Source organism: Engystomops pustulosus, chromosome 2 (assembly GCF_040894005.1).
Source record: "Engystomops pustulosus chromosome 2, aEngPut4.maternal, whole genome shotgun sequence".
Classification (NCBI taxonomy): Eukaryota; Metazoa; Chordata; class Amphibia; order Anura; family Leptodactylidae; genus Engystomops; species Engystomops pustulosus.
This window is the reverse complement of record NC_092412.1, coordinates 216,660,188-216,679,584: the sequence shown is the minus strand read 5'-3', so window position 1 is coordinate 216,679,584 and position 19,397 is coordinate 216,660,188. Positions and strand designations below refer to the sequence as shown.

Below are 19,397 nucleotides of genomic sequence, written 5' to 3'. Positions count from 1 at the left end.
GGGTTTTTTTCTTCACACTTTTTTTTATAACGGTTCTCAGATAAGAAACACATCAGTAAAAGAAAAGCTATAAAAGGCATTGTCATCCTATACTCTCCTACCATACCTTATGTTTAGCATCAGGCAACAAAAAGTTCGGACAGCAAGCAAATCAATAAAAATCCTCAGTTTAAATACATTTTTTTTTAAAGTTTCAAGTTTAGTCAAACATTTTTCAAAAACTGGAGGTTCTGCCAAATATTCCAGATGCTAAACTTCAATGCCCATATTATCTGCCCTTTCACATACTTGGAGAAGGACTAAAAATACTGTAATCTGTGCAAGAAACTACCCACAGCTCAACCATTATTATTATTGGTCTTTATCCAAAAGATGTCAGAGTACACCATCCTATCCACGGAGAACCTAAAATACAAGACCTCAGTATGGTAAAATGTATGGTATCCATAACTATATTCCTACAGGAATGAGAATATTAGACTAATCCATAAATAACCCCTTAAAGACTAGAACACTATGTAAAAGTAGCCAAAAACATGACAGATACCAACGAATATTGATATCTGCAATTTTTTTTCGCTAGTTTTTAGGTGCCAAAGACAAAAAGTTGTTCAACCAAACAACTGATTTATATGGCATCAATGAAAGCCTTAACTAAGCCACAGATGATGGCAGGGATCCACTGGACTTTTTCTGTTTGAAATGTTATTTTAGGAAATGGAATTATGATCTATGACAAGAACTTTCATAGATTCATCTCTTGCCTGAAATCCATGGGCCACTGACGACTGTATAATCTATATAATCTTGTGCTTTGATGAAAGGCAAATAGATTGAAAGCTAAATGCATAGGTCAGAGTTAGGCCCCTTTCACACTTGCGTTTTCTGCGCGTGCTTTTGATGTGCAGAACTTGCATTGTACTCTGACCCATTGTAATCAATGGGTCTTTTCAGACTTGCATTTTTTTTTCACGCACACACGAGCGTTTTTTTAAATGCGCGTTTAAATCTCGACATGCTCTACTTTTGCAAGTCACGAACGTGAAAAACGTACCATACAAGTCTATGGAGACGCATCAAAAACGCATTGCACTCTGAGACACACGCAAGTCCAATGCGTTTTTTACGCATCAATTGCCAAAGAAAAGATAGAGCTCAGTCCTGAGTCCATTTCACGCACATTTTCTGCGCGTGAAAAACGCATTGAAATTGCCTCAAAAACGTGCGTGAAAAACTGAGAAACTGAACAAACTCTGACTGACAACTGATTGCACACGTGCAAAATGTGCGTTTTTCACTGACCAAACTCTGATCGCACCTTGATCAGACTCTGACGTGATCTGCAACGCAAGTGTGGAAGGGGCCTTATGATGTGTGTATTGAGATGGGAACATCTACAGCCACCTGACACTGGTCTTTGGCCTATTTTAAGGCCAACAATCTTGTCTTAGTTCTTCCCATTCCAGTAAACTTGGGATGTCAAGGCACTTTGCGCGGTCCAAAGAATTTCACACTCGCCTATGACTTAATGGCTAAAAATATAACAAAGCATGTAACCAAAAAATTTTAATGAAATATTGTAAGTTTGGCAAATTTTTTTGCATTTACTATAACCCCTGGTAATCACAGAGTAAAAGGCTTAGAATAAAAATCCCTCTGATACACAGGAACGCAGCCAGCAAGGTATCCGAGACACGACTTTTACCGGATCCAGAGAGGGATCACTCACATACAGCTCTGTATAAATCACTATGTGGATTGAAAACCAAAGAGTTCAGAGATCAGGGATTATACTTCTGCGCCACAAGTACTATCATACTAGTACTAGCCACAAGTCTTTACACTACAGTGTTGGTCACAACCTCATTACTAGAGCAAGCAATATCAGAGAAGACGCCCTGCACATGCTCTGATCACCAATTATGTCCGATCAGGAGATATTAATAAGAAGCTTCCGGGGGTGCAAAGAGTTTATCCAAAGACGGAAGAAGCTATAAGCTGGAAGCAGGACACCCTGCACATGATGGGTTTTCCACATGTTTTGTGTACTTTTTCAGGAACTACCGACATAGTTTGTTGCTGATAATGACTCATAGACCTCAGGTAGGAAGGATCTAGGTGGAGCAGCCAAATTCCCTGGAATAAAGCCCAGATCAATGGGGAGAGATTACAGAGAGTGAAAGTTTAAGAGGCAACATGGTAAAAGTTCATTACTAAATACAGCCATATACAGCTGCTGTGACAGGATTATCAGATTTTCACCTCAAGGGGTTGGGTCAATAAAAATAACCTAATAAAAACTCTTAAATGGAAGCACCATTGTCAGAAATTTACTCAATGTTATTGAAGAAATCGCTCCCTTTTCTGTTAAAGTATACGGAGTCTGATAAGTCAAACCATTCTTTGTTCTAACCTTAGTTCTCCCAGTAACTTCTTAAAACGTATAACTTTGCAGTGAAATGTTTTGTACAAATATGTGTGACTTGACCATATGGGTAGGGTTTTGGCCAAGTACAGTTCCTACATCGGGTATTCATAACTCAAGGCCAAAATTATACAACTTTTGTGTTTACAATATTTTTTTTTGCAGCAGTTTTGCCTCTAAGGGACTTACGTGAATAAACAATAAGAGATTCATGATTAAGCCCCAAAAACAACGTTTTATTATACTCTTATAACGTACATCACCAACAAGCGACCTCTTAGGATTTGCCTAACTGAACAAGTAGCATTTCATTTCAATTCACTTCAGCACTTCAATTCAGAAGTTGAGCGCCGCTCAACAATATTAGGTATAAGCAAGCATAATTTTTCAAGCAAAATTCCCAATTATAGGAAACAGGGGGGAGGGGGGAGTTGGGGGAATGAGATGTTATCTGAAGTGATAGAAAGGTGATAAAAAAAGAGGATAAGCAATCAGTATTTTCATTACCAACAATGGTAACAAAGGCAAATCCATCATGGACACAGTTGCCATTTCAGCTGTTCTTAAACTATGTGTTGCAAAATATTCAGCTGCTGGATGAATCATGTCAAGCAAGATACCTACCATACATCAAATATACTAGCAAGGGTCACAAATTTTATTACATCTATAAGAAAGAAGACATTGCTTTTGTTATACTGCCCAGTGATAGTCTAAGACACTGCTCCTGCTCGTGGAGGAGACGGTCCCACAATACCAAAGCACAAACTATCCTAACCGTATCCTATATGTGTTACATGCATATATACGACAATAACCATTAATTATTAAATTCTTAATGTGAAACCGCGAAATTAAGACATGTTTAGTCGTGGCCTGGCATTGCCCTTGATGAACAATAGTCTGAAGAACACAAGTATCATGTTCTGCCTATACTGTAATTCAATAAAACAGATGACTCAAACTATTAAGCCGAGGATATCAGTGCAACAATTATAGTCATTGATGATTGTAATTAATATTCTGCTTAATGACCACATTGCATGACAAGTACAAAACAAACAAAGGTTCAGTAAGGTCAGGACAAAACACCTCCCACTATCTTAATATCAGCATTTATAGAAGGAAACTGGATGGTCATTTGGGCCTTCCAATATCAGTGTGTCATGCAAAATGAAGGAGAAAACTAGAATTATACACAGAAGTGCACAAATATCAATGCTTTATGTAATAAAATGGAGGATATAGACCTACAGGTTCTCCCTATTAGGTCACTTTTACAAATACTGATGCAAAATACAGACCTAAAAGTTTCATTCCCATGGTTTAGGATTCACATCCGGGTGGTAGAACACCCTAAAATTTTTTAGGCTATCCGACAGTGATTGAGGCTGGAAGCCCCAGAGCGAGTGTGAGCCAAAACAAACTCCTTGTATCACAGAGCTGACATGCCGAGTTCAGTCCAGTGATACAAGGTTCAGTCCGGATAATCCCTCTAGCGCACAGAGCTTCTTTTCTCGGACTGAAACCACTTGTGCGCAGCCGGCCTTACAATGACAACACAGTCCAAAGGATTCCACCCATATGATGAATATAAAGGATGCTGTGTAAAAATCAATGGTTGAACTTTGGACTCTGAAATTCAGCTGAAATCAGCACTTTTCAGTTGATTTTTGAGCCTTCTGGAGAAGGAGCGACAGACATTAAACAGAATCTTCATACAGTCTGTCCCAGACTTAGGGGGGTAAACTTAAAAAGCCATATGTGTGCCAAAGATGTTTGCAATAGTGGATGCATTTCGAGAATTGCACGTCCCCTACAGTAGTACAGAGAGCCCTTACCACATTTGTTTTGCATCAAGTCAGAAATTGTTTGCACATTTGATTTCTCATAATTATTCAATTAGGAAGAAAAAGTTTCACATGATCCTCCCTCCAACCACCGAAATATTAGAACCTTACAGCACCTACCAAGAAAGCAGGCAACTGCACCAACGCCCATCTATCTGTAGTACTCTCTCCTTACAACACACTGGCACATGAGCTCATACACCAGCCTCAATAAATTCCCATGAGGGCACAAGATACGATGCCACGCTGCACCGTCTGCTAACAAGCATGTCCAGTACAGAGATCGCCCCCCTCTATGACACAACAGCAGCTGCTGGACTATTTCTGGAAGTCAAAATAACAGCAGAGGCCGACATAGGCCTGGCTGCATACCACCGCCACCTCCATGCCCTGTGCCAGGGTGGGAGGCGAGGAAGATACAAACAACAAAGCAGCATGCCCCCCAGTCCACAGGCACAGATTAAACAAAAGATGCCATAACCTGCGGAAAGTCTTACCCTGCCCCTATAGCTGGTGAACAAGTGATATGGCGCAGGCAGCAGCTGGAGCTCTTGCCGCACATCCAGTATCTGTGTTTGCATACTTGGCGGACACACCTTACTTTCTTCTGTTAATAAGCAACTAGCAGGATATTCCTAAATTCCACGCAGGGATGGTTGCCTTTTAGAAAAATGAAGATCTAAGCACATAAAAACTTGTTACTACTACCATACATGCTGACAGCAAGTAATTCTCACACATGACTTTCCTGTCTGTTCAGCACATGGCATGTCACTTTCACTAGGCAGGGCGGCATCTGTAGAAAGCGCAGCCCTGGGCACTACGGGTGGCATGGATTGATACCATTAGAATAATTGCTGCCGTATTATGGAGCGGGTCTGTAGAGTACATTTTGCTTTTGAGACGTGACCAGAATATGATCCGGAATATTTCGGTGGTAATATTATGTGGGAGAACACTGGAATTGCTGAATATAGCTTCAGCAAAGTGTATACTATTACTTTCCTACTCTTTCCACACTATATACATGTGGTCCCCTACTTAAGACGACCCCTAGTTACAGACATACCCCTCTACCCCCTATGACCTCTGGTGAAGCTCTCCGAATGCTTTACTATAGTCCCAGGCTGTAATAATCAGCTGTAAGGTGTCTGTAATGAAGCTTTATTGATTATCCTTGGTCCCATTACAGCAAAAAACTTTGAAACTCCAATGGTCACTGGGGCAAAAAAAAATGTTTGCATGGATCTACAATTATAAATATACAGTTTCAACTTACATACAAATCAACTTAAGAACTGCCTGTATATATCTAAATCTTTTTTCTTTTAATTACAATTTTATACATATTTCTCGAGACTTTAAACCCACAATAAATCAGCTCTTTATGCACATTATTACCCATTGCAGTACTGGCAGACGGACCTCTGGATGCCGGTAATGTACTGACTGCAGTGAACAGCTGTAAGAGTTATCAAAGTTGTCGGCAATGACGCTTTATTGTAAATCCGTTCCTCAAGACAAATCACAATTAAGAAAATCAAACTGTTAAAAAGCTCCAACCCCCCCCCCCCCCCATCCAAAATTACACATAGAAAGTAAACATGTCCCGACTTGCGTACAAATTCAACTTAAGTAAAAGACCCAAGGACCTATCCTGTCCTTAACCCAGGGACTGAGTGTAATCCATAACAAAATCTGCAGCTACACCTTTATTTTAACTGGGGACTGACAGTAATTGTTACAAAATCTGCACCAGATTTGATTCCATCCCAAACGGATTGACAATAATCTGGGCGGCTATCACACCACACCCTTATTACTAACCCATCACCCAAGTCCTGGTGCGCAGGTTTACAATGGAAATTTACACTGCAACTAAAAACTCATTTGCACAAAAATCAAATTGCCTCCTATAATTCATAGACTATAGGAAGGGAGGTTCCTATTTCTCACACTGACCATATTCTCCATGTGAACAGGGTCCTAGGATGGGTACAAGGTTCTGCTATACATGGGGGGCACAGAACATGGTGAGGTATGGGAGACGTGCAGATACATTGTTACATGTCATAGACACAGAATCTCAGAACACACAGGATTAGTACACAGTGTATGAGCTAAGTGCTGAGCGGTCATGCTGGAGCTTGTAGTGCAGCTGCTACATTACACAAGCCATGCACATGGATAGAGACAGGTCCACAGCCGCCCCTCACAATGACTGCTCACCATAGCTCCCGGCACCCGGCCACCGTGCCCCCAGTTCCCCGGCATCTCACCTGAGTACAGGTCACTATGAGGCTCCGCCGGGAGAACACAACTCTTTCTGTGGGACAGTCCCGGCCTCTCAGTTACGGAGCATGCGCAGTTCCGAGGCGCTTCCAAGTGGACGGGGGCGTGGCGTGACTTATCTCCTCCCACTGTGACCCCTGGCATAACACTGACTGCATGGAGAGCCCTCCGTGTATTACACACAATGCACCCACGTGCCGCTGCCTGCTCCTCAGCCGCTGAGGGCGACATGCCTCATTAGCAGGCATTAACCCTCTGCGGGGTGTAGCAGGGCACCATGCCAGGCGGCCCCCACATGTTTCCTGGGCACGGTCCAGCAAGTGCAGGAAGGACGAATCACTTGTTTTTTGTGACCTTGTAAATAACACCCTGAATTTTTTCACTCACCCCCCGCCCAACAGAGAATTTTTAATGTGTTTTATTCTACTTTAATTTGTGATGGAGCAACTTATGTGTTGAAATAAAATATGACATCTAATTCATAGATCATATGTGGTTGTGTTGTTTTAGTGTAGAAATGCATTCAAAAAATGTTGTTTGCAGGAGTGTATCCAGCTGTAACCAAAGGCCGGTGCCACGCGTGGCGTTTTTTTTTTGCATCTTTGAAAACCGTATCATATTTGCATATTGGCTTTTTCAATGGGTTTTAGTTTAAACTGTCTTAACTTGGCGTTTTCTCCCCTGCGTTTTTTTGTCTGCATTTTCGGTGTGTGTTTTCACTGCAGTTTTTAAAACGCATGCGTTTGTGGTCTGCGTGTTGAAACTCATGTGATTACATGCACAAGCAGCATGTTCCAAATTCAAATTCCAAGAGACTGCTGCATGCAATTAACGCACATCAAGCATTGCGGTTTTTTTAAACGCAAGCAAACTTTGAAAAACGCATGTGTTTTCAATGCGCTCGAAATTGCAGCAGAAATGCAACAAAAACGCCATAAGTGTCACCGGCCTAAAATGCCTGCAAAGCCAAACTATACAATGGCGTATCGCTTTGCTCCATCCAGTAGCAATATATCAGGTTATTTTTTTTAATAAATTAATTCTCCATGCAGTGTCTCCTTCCAGTGCTGACATCAGATGTAAAGAAACATTGGGGCACATTTACTTACCCTTCCCGTCGCGATCCCCGAGGTGCGTTATCCGACGAGGATTCGAAGCTGCTGCGACTCACCAAGATCGTGCGTCCAATTTCCTTCATGTGTTGCTTCTCCGCTGAGTTCTACTGGAGTTCACCTTCGTTTCTTCACAGTGTATGTAAGTGCATGGCTTGCGACAATTTCGAATACTAAATCCTGCGCTTTGTCCGAATCAGTCGGGTTGTCCGATGGCCACACCCCCGATTTGTGTCGCATTAAAGTCGGTGCAGTTGCGCCAAAATTCGATTGCTTGCGCCAAAAACCCCAGTTAAATGCGGCGCAAGACAGAAAAAGTCGGGAAACCCGACGAAAATTCGGTCCACGGACCCTTAGTAAATGTGCCCCCTTATTTTTAATTGTCAGGTCCAGCTTTGTAGCAGGTGACTGCACCCCTGACTCTGCCCGCATCTTGTTGCAGGTGGTGTTGCCTGAGGCAAGAGGCTCAACTCTCCTCATGGGTGGTGCACCCCTAAGTGAAATGATTGCAGCATTTATCCCAGTAGTAATTCTGCAGGCATCAGAAACCACACTGTGGATTTACAGCACAGCATGTCCTATGCACTTTGCTGGCACTGCATAATTGTAGCTAGCCACTGCCAATTCCACTGCGGCTAAGGGCCCCTGCAAACAGCGTCCTCAGTTTGTGGAAACTCACCCGTTTGTTGGTTAGAATCCACAGACCGAGTGCAGTGCATCATAGGGAAATATAATGGACAGGAGTCCCTGTGTGACGGCCAAAACAGCAGTGCTGATACTGTAACAACGTATTCCTTTATGATGCAAGGACTCCCATCCACTGCTCTGTGCTTAATCTGTGGGATCTGACCAGCACCCAGGTGCGTTTTCACAAACGGGGTCTTACTCTTTATACCATTGATCAAGTGAGTATTCTGCGACTTAACATATATTTAATTCTTATAAATACTGTTGTGTAGCACATGGAAAACCCCAATAGCTACAAAAATATCCAGTGTCAAATAATTTATGCTCCAGTTTTAGGTCGGTTGCCCACAAGTTAATTTGGTCTGAAAAAAAAAAGCTCCATGCACTGTGGGGATTTGCCAGACAGAACCTCATATTACTGGACAGAAAAGGAGGCTAAGGTCCACTGGTACTAGCTTCAGTTGGGAAATCGCTTCTAAGGCTGGTGCCACAAGCACCGCTTTGTCTGCGTTTGAAACGCCTGCTATCGGAAACGAGCCGCCGGTGTTTTGCGTTAATTTAATGCAAAACACCGGCGGCTCGTTCCTGATCGCAGGCGTTTCCATAGAAACACCGATGCAATAGTGCTGCGGCCTGCCCCGGTGGGTGCGGCTTTGTCTGCCTTTGCATTTTCAAACGCAGACAAAGCGGTGCGTGTGGCACCAGCCTTAGGCCTCTTTCTGATGACCATATAAGGCAGCGGTATGCTACCTATATGAACAGCAGCTAGCATACGGCCATAATTGTGCACAGCCCGGTACATTGAACACAGATGTGTGTCACCATATCATGCCATACATATGGCCCGGCATCATGGCTTCCTATTAGGAGGGGAGGGTGAAAAGCACTCATCCATTTGCCTCTTCGGTTGAACGTATGCTACACTTGGGTCCCGGCCCAGCTTAGCCTTTGTTCATGTAGCCTTAGGGTGATGGCACACGTGGCGTTTTTAACGCATTTTTGGCCCGTTTTTAAGCAGTCCGCCTGGAATAAGCCCACGCCTGGAATGAAACTTCAGCAACATAGATCTAAAGGGGGGCTGAATATGCCAAATATCTTTCCATATGTTCTCTCCGTGTTTGCATGGGTTTCCTCCGAGTCCTCCGGTTTCCTCCCACACTCCAAAACATACTGGTAGGTTGATAAGATTGTGAGCCCCATTGGGGACAGGGACTGATTTGGTAAGCTCTGTGCAGCGCTGCGCAATCTGTGTGTGCTATATAAATAAAGGAATTATTATTACATAGCCTGGCTGTAAATATATGTGATGTCTTTTGTGAAGTTTACCGCACTTTGCTAATACTCACTTTGAAGTGAAATTTTAGGTCCAAACTTTTTAGTATATTTGGCGTAAATCGCAATGTGAAAAACCTTAATTCCTCCCACTGTGTTTATAATCTTTCCCACGGTCAACCATCATTGCGGCACTCCACCAATTTGGGCTTTATGGCCCAAAAAGAAGCCCCCATTCCATTAAGGAACTGTAATGGTTATCTGGAGTTTGCAAAAGTTGCAGATTGTGAGTCTTTAACATAACAAAATGTGCATTACATATTACATTGTGTACTGTACATTATGTGCTGGGATGTACTTAATGTATTGTAGGGCAAGTGTTTAATCCTATTACTGCTGACTCTAGGTTATTTCCCCACAGGTTTACCATTTTACAATGATCACCATTTATGTAGTACAGGTAACCCACGGGTTATGTAGAAGATAGGTTCTTTAGGTTTGTTCTTAAAGGGGTATTCTAAATGATATTATATTGTATTATAAAAAGTTATACAATTTTCCAATATACTTTCTGTATCAACCCCTTACAGATTTCTAGATCTCTGCTTGCTGTCATGCTATAGAAAGTTTCTATGTTTACTACCAGTGGACAGACATACAGTATGACCATGGTCATACAGGTGCACGACTCGTTATAACACACAGCTCTGACTACTCTCTGTGGTTATTACGAGCCGTGCACCTCTGGGACTATGGTCAGATTTCTGTCCACTGGAAGTAACATTTTTATCATTTTAACTCCAGACAATTTTTTTTGTCCCTGTAACAAATTGAATTTTACAATTTTGTGCAGTCATGGGAACAAGGATTATCAATAAAGTTTCATTACAGACACCTAATAGCTGATCATTGCAGCCTGGAACTTCAGATCCAGAGAGCTTCACTAGAAGTTGCATTGAGCAGAGAGGTCCTTCTGTAACTAGGGGTTGTCTGTAATTTGAGCGTCCTTAAGTCAGGGGCCGCTTGTACTATTATTTCCAGGAGCATTACGTGATGACTTCATTTTCTGTGTATTGGCTATACAGGTTTGACTCAGTGGGAGCTGAGCTGCAGTACAGTGCACAACCACAACATAAAGACTGGAGCCATCCGCTTCTTTTACTACAGTATGTTATGCTGGGCCCAAACAACTGATTAGTGGGGAGAGAAATTGTTGGCCTATCTTTGAGATAGACTATCAATTAAAAAATAACGGAGAAATCCTTTAAGTTTACTTCTTTTTTTTCACTATTATGGTGATGACTAAAGACGTGCCAAACCCACTTTAGTGACATAACCATGAACTGATACTAGACTGCTTTAGCTGTTGTCCAGGGAGTCAGAAGAGGTTGTGTTGTGTACAAATTACCGTTCCCTGAGGAAACCTTTGATTCTGTAAAAACAATTTTATTCAAGCAGAACTGCTGCTGTTGAGCAAAATTACTGCACAGCCAAAAGGAAAGACAAAAAGCATCTTGTGTTCTGCCAAGTGGTAGAAGCGCAGCTAAAATTACAGGATGTGGAACTTCTCGACAATGTCTACTGGAAAATAACTGTCCCAATACAGAAAAAAAGTCCAGGATTTTAACCAAAATCTTATCTGATGATGATGTTTGATGCTCCTGTGAAGCTCTAGAGCCTTATAGGAGACCCCTATTACAAACTGAAGCACGAATATTACATGAAACTCAAAGAGTTCATATGTAATTTAAGGAATATGACCCAAGACATGAGAGGTTATGAAATCGAGTTAGTTAAAGTAACCACTTCGTAAGAAAATCCAGCTCTAGACTGTACAAGGGGAAGAAGATAAGATCTTTACCAATAATAAAGTCATGGAAAAGACATAATGGTTGCCAGCAATGAATACAATAGGGTAGATTACTCTAGGAAAGCAACATATGAATATGGATGAATAATACTAAAGGCTATAAGCATATGGAGGGAATTTAAAATAATATTACATTGGAACCAACTACAGATGTTATGTGTAAGGCCTGCTTAATAGTTGTAAAAGTGATGAATGGAGTTTAAATGGGACCTGGGTACTTAGATCTGGATAGATATGTATAGGTAGTTATGTGGAAAGGATTTGATGTACATTTGGTAACGAGTTACTTTTTAATTAATTTATTTGGAAAGCAGTTTTTAGAATTATCAACACATTTTGCTCTTAATATGAAGTTGCTGTCTTAGGACTTTTAGTGTCTAAATAACGGCTGTAGGATTATAGGCTGGAATTGATGGACTTATCAACTTACTATATTATATATAATATATATAGCTATACTATATTACTATACTTCACTATTTTGTTAGCAATACATTACAAAAAAAATGGGATTGGGGCATAGAATCTAAATGTATTCCTTAAATCAATAGTCTTTGACCTGTAACTTTACCGCTATTGAAAAAAGTTTATGACAGGTTACATTTAGTGTAAATATTAAACTGAAATAGAATTATCTCTACATTTGACTTTGTATAAACTGATATTATTCATATTAACAATGTGAAGTACTATGTTCTAAACTACACCCCAACAAGGACATGAGCATGTATGGATATACAATTGTTACTGGCTGTTTTCTTACATGTAAGATGACAAATATGCAGTCTTTAGTTCTCTCATAAGTGACATGTAGGTTGGATTTCTGTCTGACTGCGTCGTTTGGATAACACATTTCATAATCATTGTAATCTCTGCTAGTCAGACAGCATCAATAAGCGGAAGGTAAGATGATACAATAGCAGGAGCGTGTCACGGCTCGCCTCATAAAGGTGTGAGAGGAAAACAACGTACCCCACATTGCTTTTTAATTTATAGACAAAAAGAAGCAAAAATATGCAAGTAAATGTAAAAAAATACAACAGGTTAAAATATACTGTACATTCCTGTTACAAAAACAAGCAAAGATATCAAAAGAAATATCAACAATCTTACGTTTTTGCAGTTGGGGCACATAGTGTCTCCATCATGGTTGACCACCCGAATGATCTCTCCAGTCGGTATACACTCTATCTTGAGCTCCATCTTTTCAAGAATGGAATTGAAGACTTCGCACTATCCAAAAAATAGGACTGCTGTGCAAAAACTATATCCAAGTTACACATGTACTGTTCTCCTGTCAATGTACAAACCAACTGTGGCGTCTAGTCTATTGCCGGCGAGTTTTAGGGAAGTTAAGGAAGGACTGGAAACCTCATTTCTCTGAGAACGTTATTTTAAGTGGATAATCCGGAATTATATGTTTATACAAAGCCAAGGTGAGAATGCTGACAATGAAAGTTCATGTGCGCTTTCCAGGAGGTCACAGATGATTCTTCTGAGTGTCAAGACTTTCAGAAGCTTCTAATTTATTCCCCTGTTGAATATACTGAACTTAATGAAAGGTCAAACTCTCCTTAGAGACACCTCAGGAGGTCAAACTACATTGGACAGACTTGGCATGTGTCCACATATAGATATTGTTAGTTAGGCACAGTATACATCCATTCTACATGCAAGTTTGTAAAAGGAAAGGCAAAAAGTTCAGTTTTACAGGTCAGGAAAAAGGTGCTCTTAGCCCTTGAACTAACTATATATAGCATTATATAAAGTTACATGCCTATATTTGATGTTCAGTTACAAACACTGTGATTAGTACTTAGTTTCCTGCAAGCACTTTTCATTTATATTTGCCTTGTATGACATCTATGTGCATAATGCTTTTGGAAAGTTGGGTTTAAAGTGCCAATTTAATGACACATTGTTTAAACGTAACACTGCATTATCTTTGTTGAAGTAAAGAACACAATACGTGATAGATAAATTCATATTTGACAAACATTCACAGACTTTTATAAGGATGTAAAAAAATATATTTTGTCTAGAAAGCTGCAAAACAGAGGGATTGGGTGTTCCTTCCATAAGGATGTTAGAGGATGGACAAGTCAAGGGGCACTAGGAAAACTTCCTCCAAGAATTAGCTTGGAATCCACTACAAAAACATTATTATTGTGTCATGTACCTCTATACGGAAAACACACCCAATCATAATGGATGAATTTGTGATGTCAATGAAGATATTACGACTATTAAAAATAATGCATTTTTAGGGATTAAAAATAACATTTTTTGCGAGTCCATGTTCTGAGTCCATGCTGTTAAAGAGACAGTGGCCCACATTTATCAAAAACTGTGCAAACTGTACTAGGTGCAGTTTGCCTGTGCATGGGGTGCCAGATTAAGGAATTGTGGCGCACGTTCTTCACGAATCTGTCACACCCTGCACTGCTCCGACAGAGTGGACCAACTTTTTAACATAGAACATGCCATACAATTCTGTCGGACACTGCCTAATCAGTTTGGTGCACGGTCCGAAAGCACAGCGGAACACCCGTTATAGTGCAGAATTTTGTGTCATGTTGGTTATACTGCAGCCACAACACAAATGTGTCACGGACACTTAGTAAACATGTGCAAGCAGTTTGCATTGAAAAAAACAACAGAAAACTTGTACAGGGGCTTTAATAAATGTGGGTCATTGTTACCAGATTTTACCCCATCAAACTACCATCCCCACTGGTATGGAATTTTGTCTTTTATGTGAAATCTCACCTGTTTGTCCATATAAAAAGTTCATCCAAAGACATGTGAAAACTAGCAGAGAAAAGACATATTTTGCTTAAAATGAGTCAAGTTTAGAGATTGCATGGAAGTATATCTTAGACATCTTTATTATGGGTTCTACAGTAGCTAGAACCCTTGCATCAGATTAAAGAATAGTCATACCATAGTTGGAAATGCACAAAGCAGTGCCTATTTAACCTGACCATGTCTCTTCTTGGGTTCTAGCAACTATAAAAAAAACCCAAGATGATGGGGCATCAACGCCGGCTTTCACGCGACACAAATCGGGGGGGGGGGGGGGGGGGTTGGACGATCCGACATATTTGGACAACATGCAGGATTTAACATTCAAAATTGTGTCGCAAGCCGAGCACTTACATGCACCGGGAAGAAGAAGGTGAACTCCGGCGGACCTGAGCGGGTAAGCGACACATGCAGAAAATTGGACACACGATCTTAGTGAATCACAGCAGCTCCGAATCCTCGTCGGACAACGCACCTCGGGGATCACGACGGGATGGGTAAGTAAATGTGCCCCATTGACATCTAAAGTGATGCTCATTATTCAGCCTCTCAGGGTTACTCTGCTCTGGGAAATGACTTTAGAGGAGATCTTTTATATATAAACTGGTGAGATTTCACATAAATGAGGGAATTCTAAAAAGGTCATTTTATACCCTACCCTAGGGTATTATTAGTTTAATGGGGTAAAATTTGGTGACAGTGTTCCCATAAGTTTCTGATCACTGGGGTTGTAACCAATAACTTAAGACCCATGTGAATTAAGAGGGTTAGTGTATATGTGTCACCCCCACACTATTCACATTTTTGGGACTCTCATACCATGCAAGTTAATGGAGAAGAAGAGATGTGCACCCATGTCCACCAGTACATACAGTTGCACAATCTGATCCTTAGATGTGAATTAAGCAGTGCTCTTACGCTGCCCATTTTTTTGATCGGTGGAGGTTCTATCCTATGGAAGAGTGAACATTTCCTTACACCACTTCTTGTTCATGCTAGCATCCTTCTCTATTCTCTCCAATAGCAAAAAGTAATACTAGACGGACCTATTATAAGTTCTGAATTGGCACTGATTATATAGAGCCTATTGAAGTGAAATTATTATTTCTGTATGGACAAAGCTTTACTGTGCATTTTGACTATAAACAGTTGTTAGCCTATTTATGAGTGGGAGGCAGAGCCACACACCCAGTGCTTGACTGACAGCCTGTATAATGATGTGAGGTATACTGGTGTAATTTCTCCTCCATGTGCTTCCTGAGGCTGGAGCCCCCTGCAGCCTGTGTGTATGAGATACTTCTATACACATAACTGACAGCCTGTATAATGATGTGAGGTATAATGGTGTAATGGCTCCTCCATGTGCTTCCTGGTGTTGGCGCCCCCTGCAGCCTGTGTGTACGATATACTCCTATACACATGACTGACAGCCTGTATAATGATGTGAGGTATAATGGTGTAATGTATCCTCCATGTGCTTCCTTGTTCTGATGCCCCCTGCAGCCTGTGTGTGTGTATGAGATGCTCCTATACACATGACTGACAGCCTGTATAATGGTGTGAGGTATAATGGTGTAATGTCTCCTCCATGCGCTTACTGGTGCTGGCGCCCCCTGCAGCCTGTGTGTATGAGATACTCCTATACACATGACTGACAGCCTGTATAATGATGTGAGGTATAATGGTGTAATTTCTCCTCCATGTGCTTCCTGGTGTTGGCGCCCCCTGCAGCCTGTGTGTATGAGATACTCCTATACACATGACTGACAGCCTGTATAATGATGTGAGGTATAATGGTGTAATGTATCCTCCATGTGCTTCCTTGTTCTGGTGCCCCATGCAGCCTGTGTGTGTGTGTATGAGATACTCCTATACACATGACTGACAGCCTGTATAATGATGTGAGGTATAATGGTGTAATGGCTCCTCCATGTGCTTCCTGGTGCTGGCAGCCCCTGCAGCCTGTGTGTGTATGAGATACTCCTATACACATGACTGACAGCCTGTATAATGATGTGAGGTATAATGGTGTAATGTTTGCTCCATGTGCTTCCTGGTGCTGGCGCCCCCTGCAGCCTGAGTGTATGAGATACTCCTATACACGTGACTGTGCATGTCAGTAGATAAAGTGCAGACACTACCAATGCATACCTCCCAACATTTCCGGTAGAGAAAGAGGGACAAATTGGCGGCACACCCCAAATTACAACTAATCAACTCCATAATAATAATCATCTCCTTAATAATAATATTTATATTATTATTATTATTGAGAAGATTATTAATAACTAATTAATAATAATAACAATAATTGTCTCCATAATAATAAATACATTTTAGCCAAACCCAGGATTTGAACCCACAATCACCTGCAATAGAGATAGAAAACCTCTATCCATTAGGCTATCTGTTGTGTGTGACGATTATTATTATTATTTTTATTATTATTATCATGGAGACAATCATCATTATTATTATTTTTGTAACAATAACCATTTCCATCATGATAATTGTAATAATAATCAAAATAATAATAATAGTCCTCTCAATAATTACAATAATAATCTCTGAAAAGATGTATCTGTTGTGGGGATTTGGCCCAGTAGAGACCGCGGTAGCGGGGTGCTAGGATGCAGTTCAAGACAGGGACACCAGGGTACAGTCCAAACAGGTCTCGCCTGCGTTTATTGCAGCAAAATAAAACCAGCCTTTACATACAGGTATTTGAATAAACAAAAGAAAACCTACCCGTCAGGGTGCTAACTATACAATGAGTCCACTAACTCACGCTAAACAAAAATCACGTGGCTGCTCCAGACACACAGGTCAGAGCTGTGTCCTCTCAGCCTCCTTCCACAGAGAGACAACCCACTCAACTCTGCTGAGTCATTTTATCCAGGCTAATTAGGCTGTTCCCATCACCTGTGTCCAAGGTGCTGGACAAACCCACCTCAGCACTAAGGCCTTGCATAGAAGCAAAACCTAGGGGAAACATACCGCCCATCCACAGTTAACCCCTTCAGTGTCTCACATACCCTCCCCCTCTGTTTGACCCTGTGGGGACGAACACTTTTGGCCATCAGACAGTGGGTACGGGATAGGGCATCGGCATTCCCATGCAGCTTTCCTGCTCGATGTTCCACCGTGAATTTAAAATTCTGGAGCATTAGGAACCACCTTGTGACCCTGGCGTTCCTCTCCTTGGCCTGACTCATCCAGGTTAGGGGAGAGTGATCGGTCACCAGTGTAAACTGCCGCCCTACCAAATAATACCTCAGGGATTCCAGAGCCCATTTGATCGCCAAGCACTCCCTCTCAACTATACTGTAGTTCTTCTCAGGAGGTGTGAGCTTGCGGCTCAGGAATGTTACAGGATGTTCCTCACCCTCCACTACTTGGGACAGGACAGTCCCCAAGCCCACGTCAGAAGCGTCAGTCTGCACAATAAAGGTCTTGGTGAAGTTAGGGGTGATCAGTATCGGTCCCTCACACAAAACCGTCTTAAGTCGCTGAAACGCCCCCTCAGCCTCTTCACTCCACTTTACCATCACCGCCCTGCTACCCTTAGTCAGGTCAGTCAGAGGTGCCGCTATTGTCGCAAAATCGGGGATAAATCGGCGATAATAGCCCACTATGCCCAAAAAAGCCCTCACTTGCTTCTTGCTCATAGGTCGTGGCCACTGCTGGATCGCCTCTACTTTGTTTACTTGGGGTTTGATGACCCCTCGCCCAATACGGTACCCCAGGTAACGGGCCTCTTCCAGACCCAGTGCACACTTTTGGGGGTTCGCTGTCAGCCCTGCTGCCCTCAGGGAGTCTACCACTGCTTGTACTTTGGCTAGATGACTCTCCCAGTCGTTACTATAGACTATAATATCATCTAAGTAGGCCGAGGCATAACTCCGGTGAGGTTTTAGCACGAGATCCATTAACCTCTGGAATGTGGCGGGAGCCCCATGTAGCCCAAAGGGGAGTACCACGTACTGAAAAAGCCCATCAGGGGTAACAAAAGCGGTCTTCTCTTTAGCCCTGTCAGTCAGGGGTACCTGCCAATACCCTTTCGTCAGGTCAAGGGTGGAGAAGAACCTAGCCTGTCCAAGTCGTTCTATCAACTCGTCAACCCTGGGCATGGGATAGGAATCAAATTTGGACACCTCGTTCAACTTCCTAAAATCATTGCAGAACCGTAGGGAACCATCCGGTTTGGGAATCAACACAATAGGACTCGACCAGTCACTTTTAGACTCCTCGATAACCCCCAGGTCTAACATCTGCCTGACTTCTTCGGATATGGCAAGCCGGCGCGCTTCAGGGACCCGGTAAGGTTTTTGGTGTACCCGGATGTGGGGTTCGGTTATGATGTCATGCTTGATGACTGAAGTACGTCCCGGTAACTTAGAGAACACATCCATATTTCGGAGCACAAACTCCTTCGCTTCCTGAATCTGGGCCCTGGAGAGGGACTCCGAGATCCGTACTTCAGGCACCTTGGCAACGGGTACACCTACCTCCGGTGTCCCCTTCTTGGAGACAGACGCCTTCTCTACTCCCATGGCCATCAGGGACTCTCTTTCCCTCCATGGCTTTAGGAGGTTCACGTGGTATATCTGTTCGGGTTTCCTCCTCCCCGGCTGAGATACCCTGTAGGTTACCTTCCCCACTCTCTCCATGACCTCATATGGCCCTTGCCATTTGGCCAAGAACTTGCTCTCCACGGTGGGCACTAGAACTAGCACTCTGTCGCCTGGGTTAAAGGTCCTGAGTCTGGCTGACCTATTGTAGACCCTAGACTGGGCCTCTTGTGCCCTTGTCATGTGCTCCTTTACCAGGGGCATTACCGCCGCTATGCGGTCCTGCATAAGGGAGACGTGTCCTATCACACTACGGTGGGGGGTCCTCTCCTGCTCCCAGGTCTCCTTGGCTACATCCAAAAGCCCACGTGGAGAACGGCCATATAACAGCTCAAAGGGTGAGAAACCCGTGGAGGACTGGGGAACTTCACGTATGGCAAACATCAAATAGGGCAACAAACAATCCCAGTCCTTCCCATCTTTGCTGACCACCCTCTTAAGCATCCCCTTCAA

At 42.3% G+C, this 19,397-nt stretch overlaps 1 protein-coding gene across 4 annotated transcripts in view; it reads right to left on the bottom strand.

Annotated features, from left to right (window-relative positions):
* Window positions 1-12,642, bottom strand: part of MYO1C (myosin IC) — a 78,013-nt gene extending 65,371 nt beyond the window's left edge. Inside the window, exon 1 of one of the 4 annotated variants that reach the window (XM_072138145.1) lies at window positions 12,622-12,642. In XM_072138145.1, coding sequence (XP_071994246.1) covers window positions 12,622-12,642 — 21 coding nt within the window. Of the gene's footprint in view, window positions 1-4,772; window positions 4,833-6,504; window positions 6,694-12,621 lie in introns of those variants that run through there. The other 3 variants (XM_072138150.1, XM_072138146.1, XM_072138151.1) reach the window with 3 other exon arrangements.
* Between the last annotated feature and the right edge of the window lie 6,755 nt (window positions 12,643-19,397).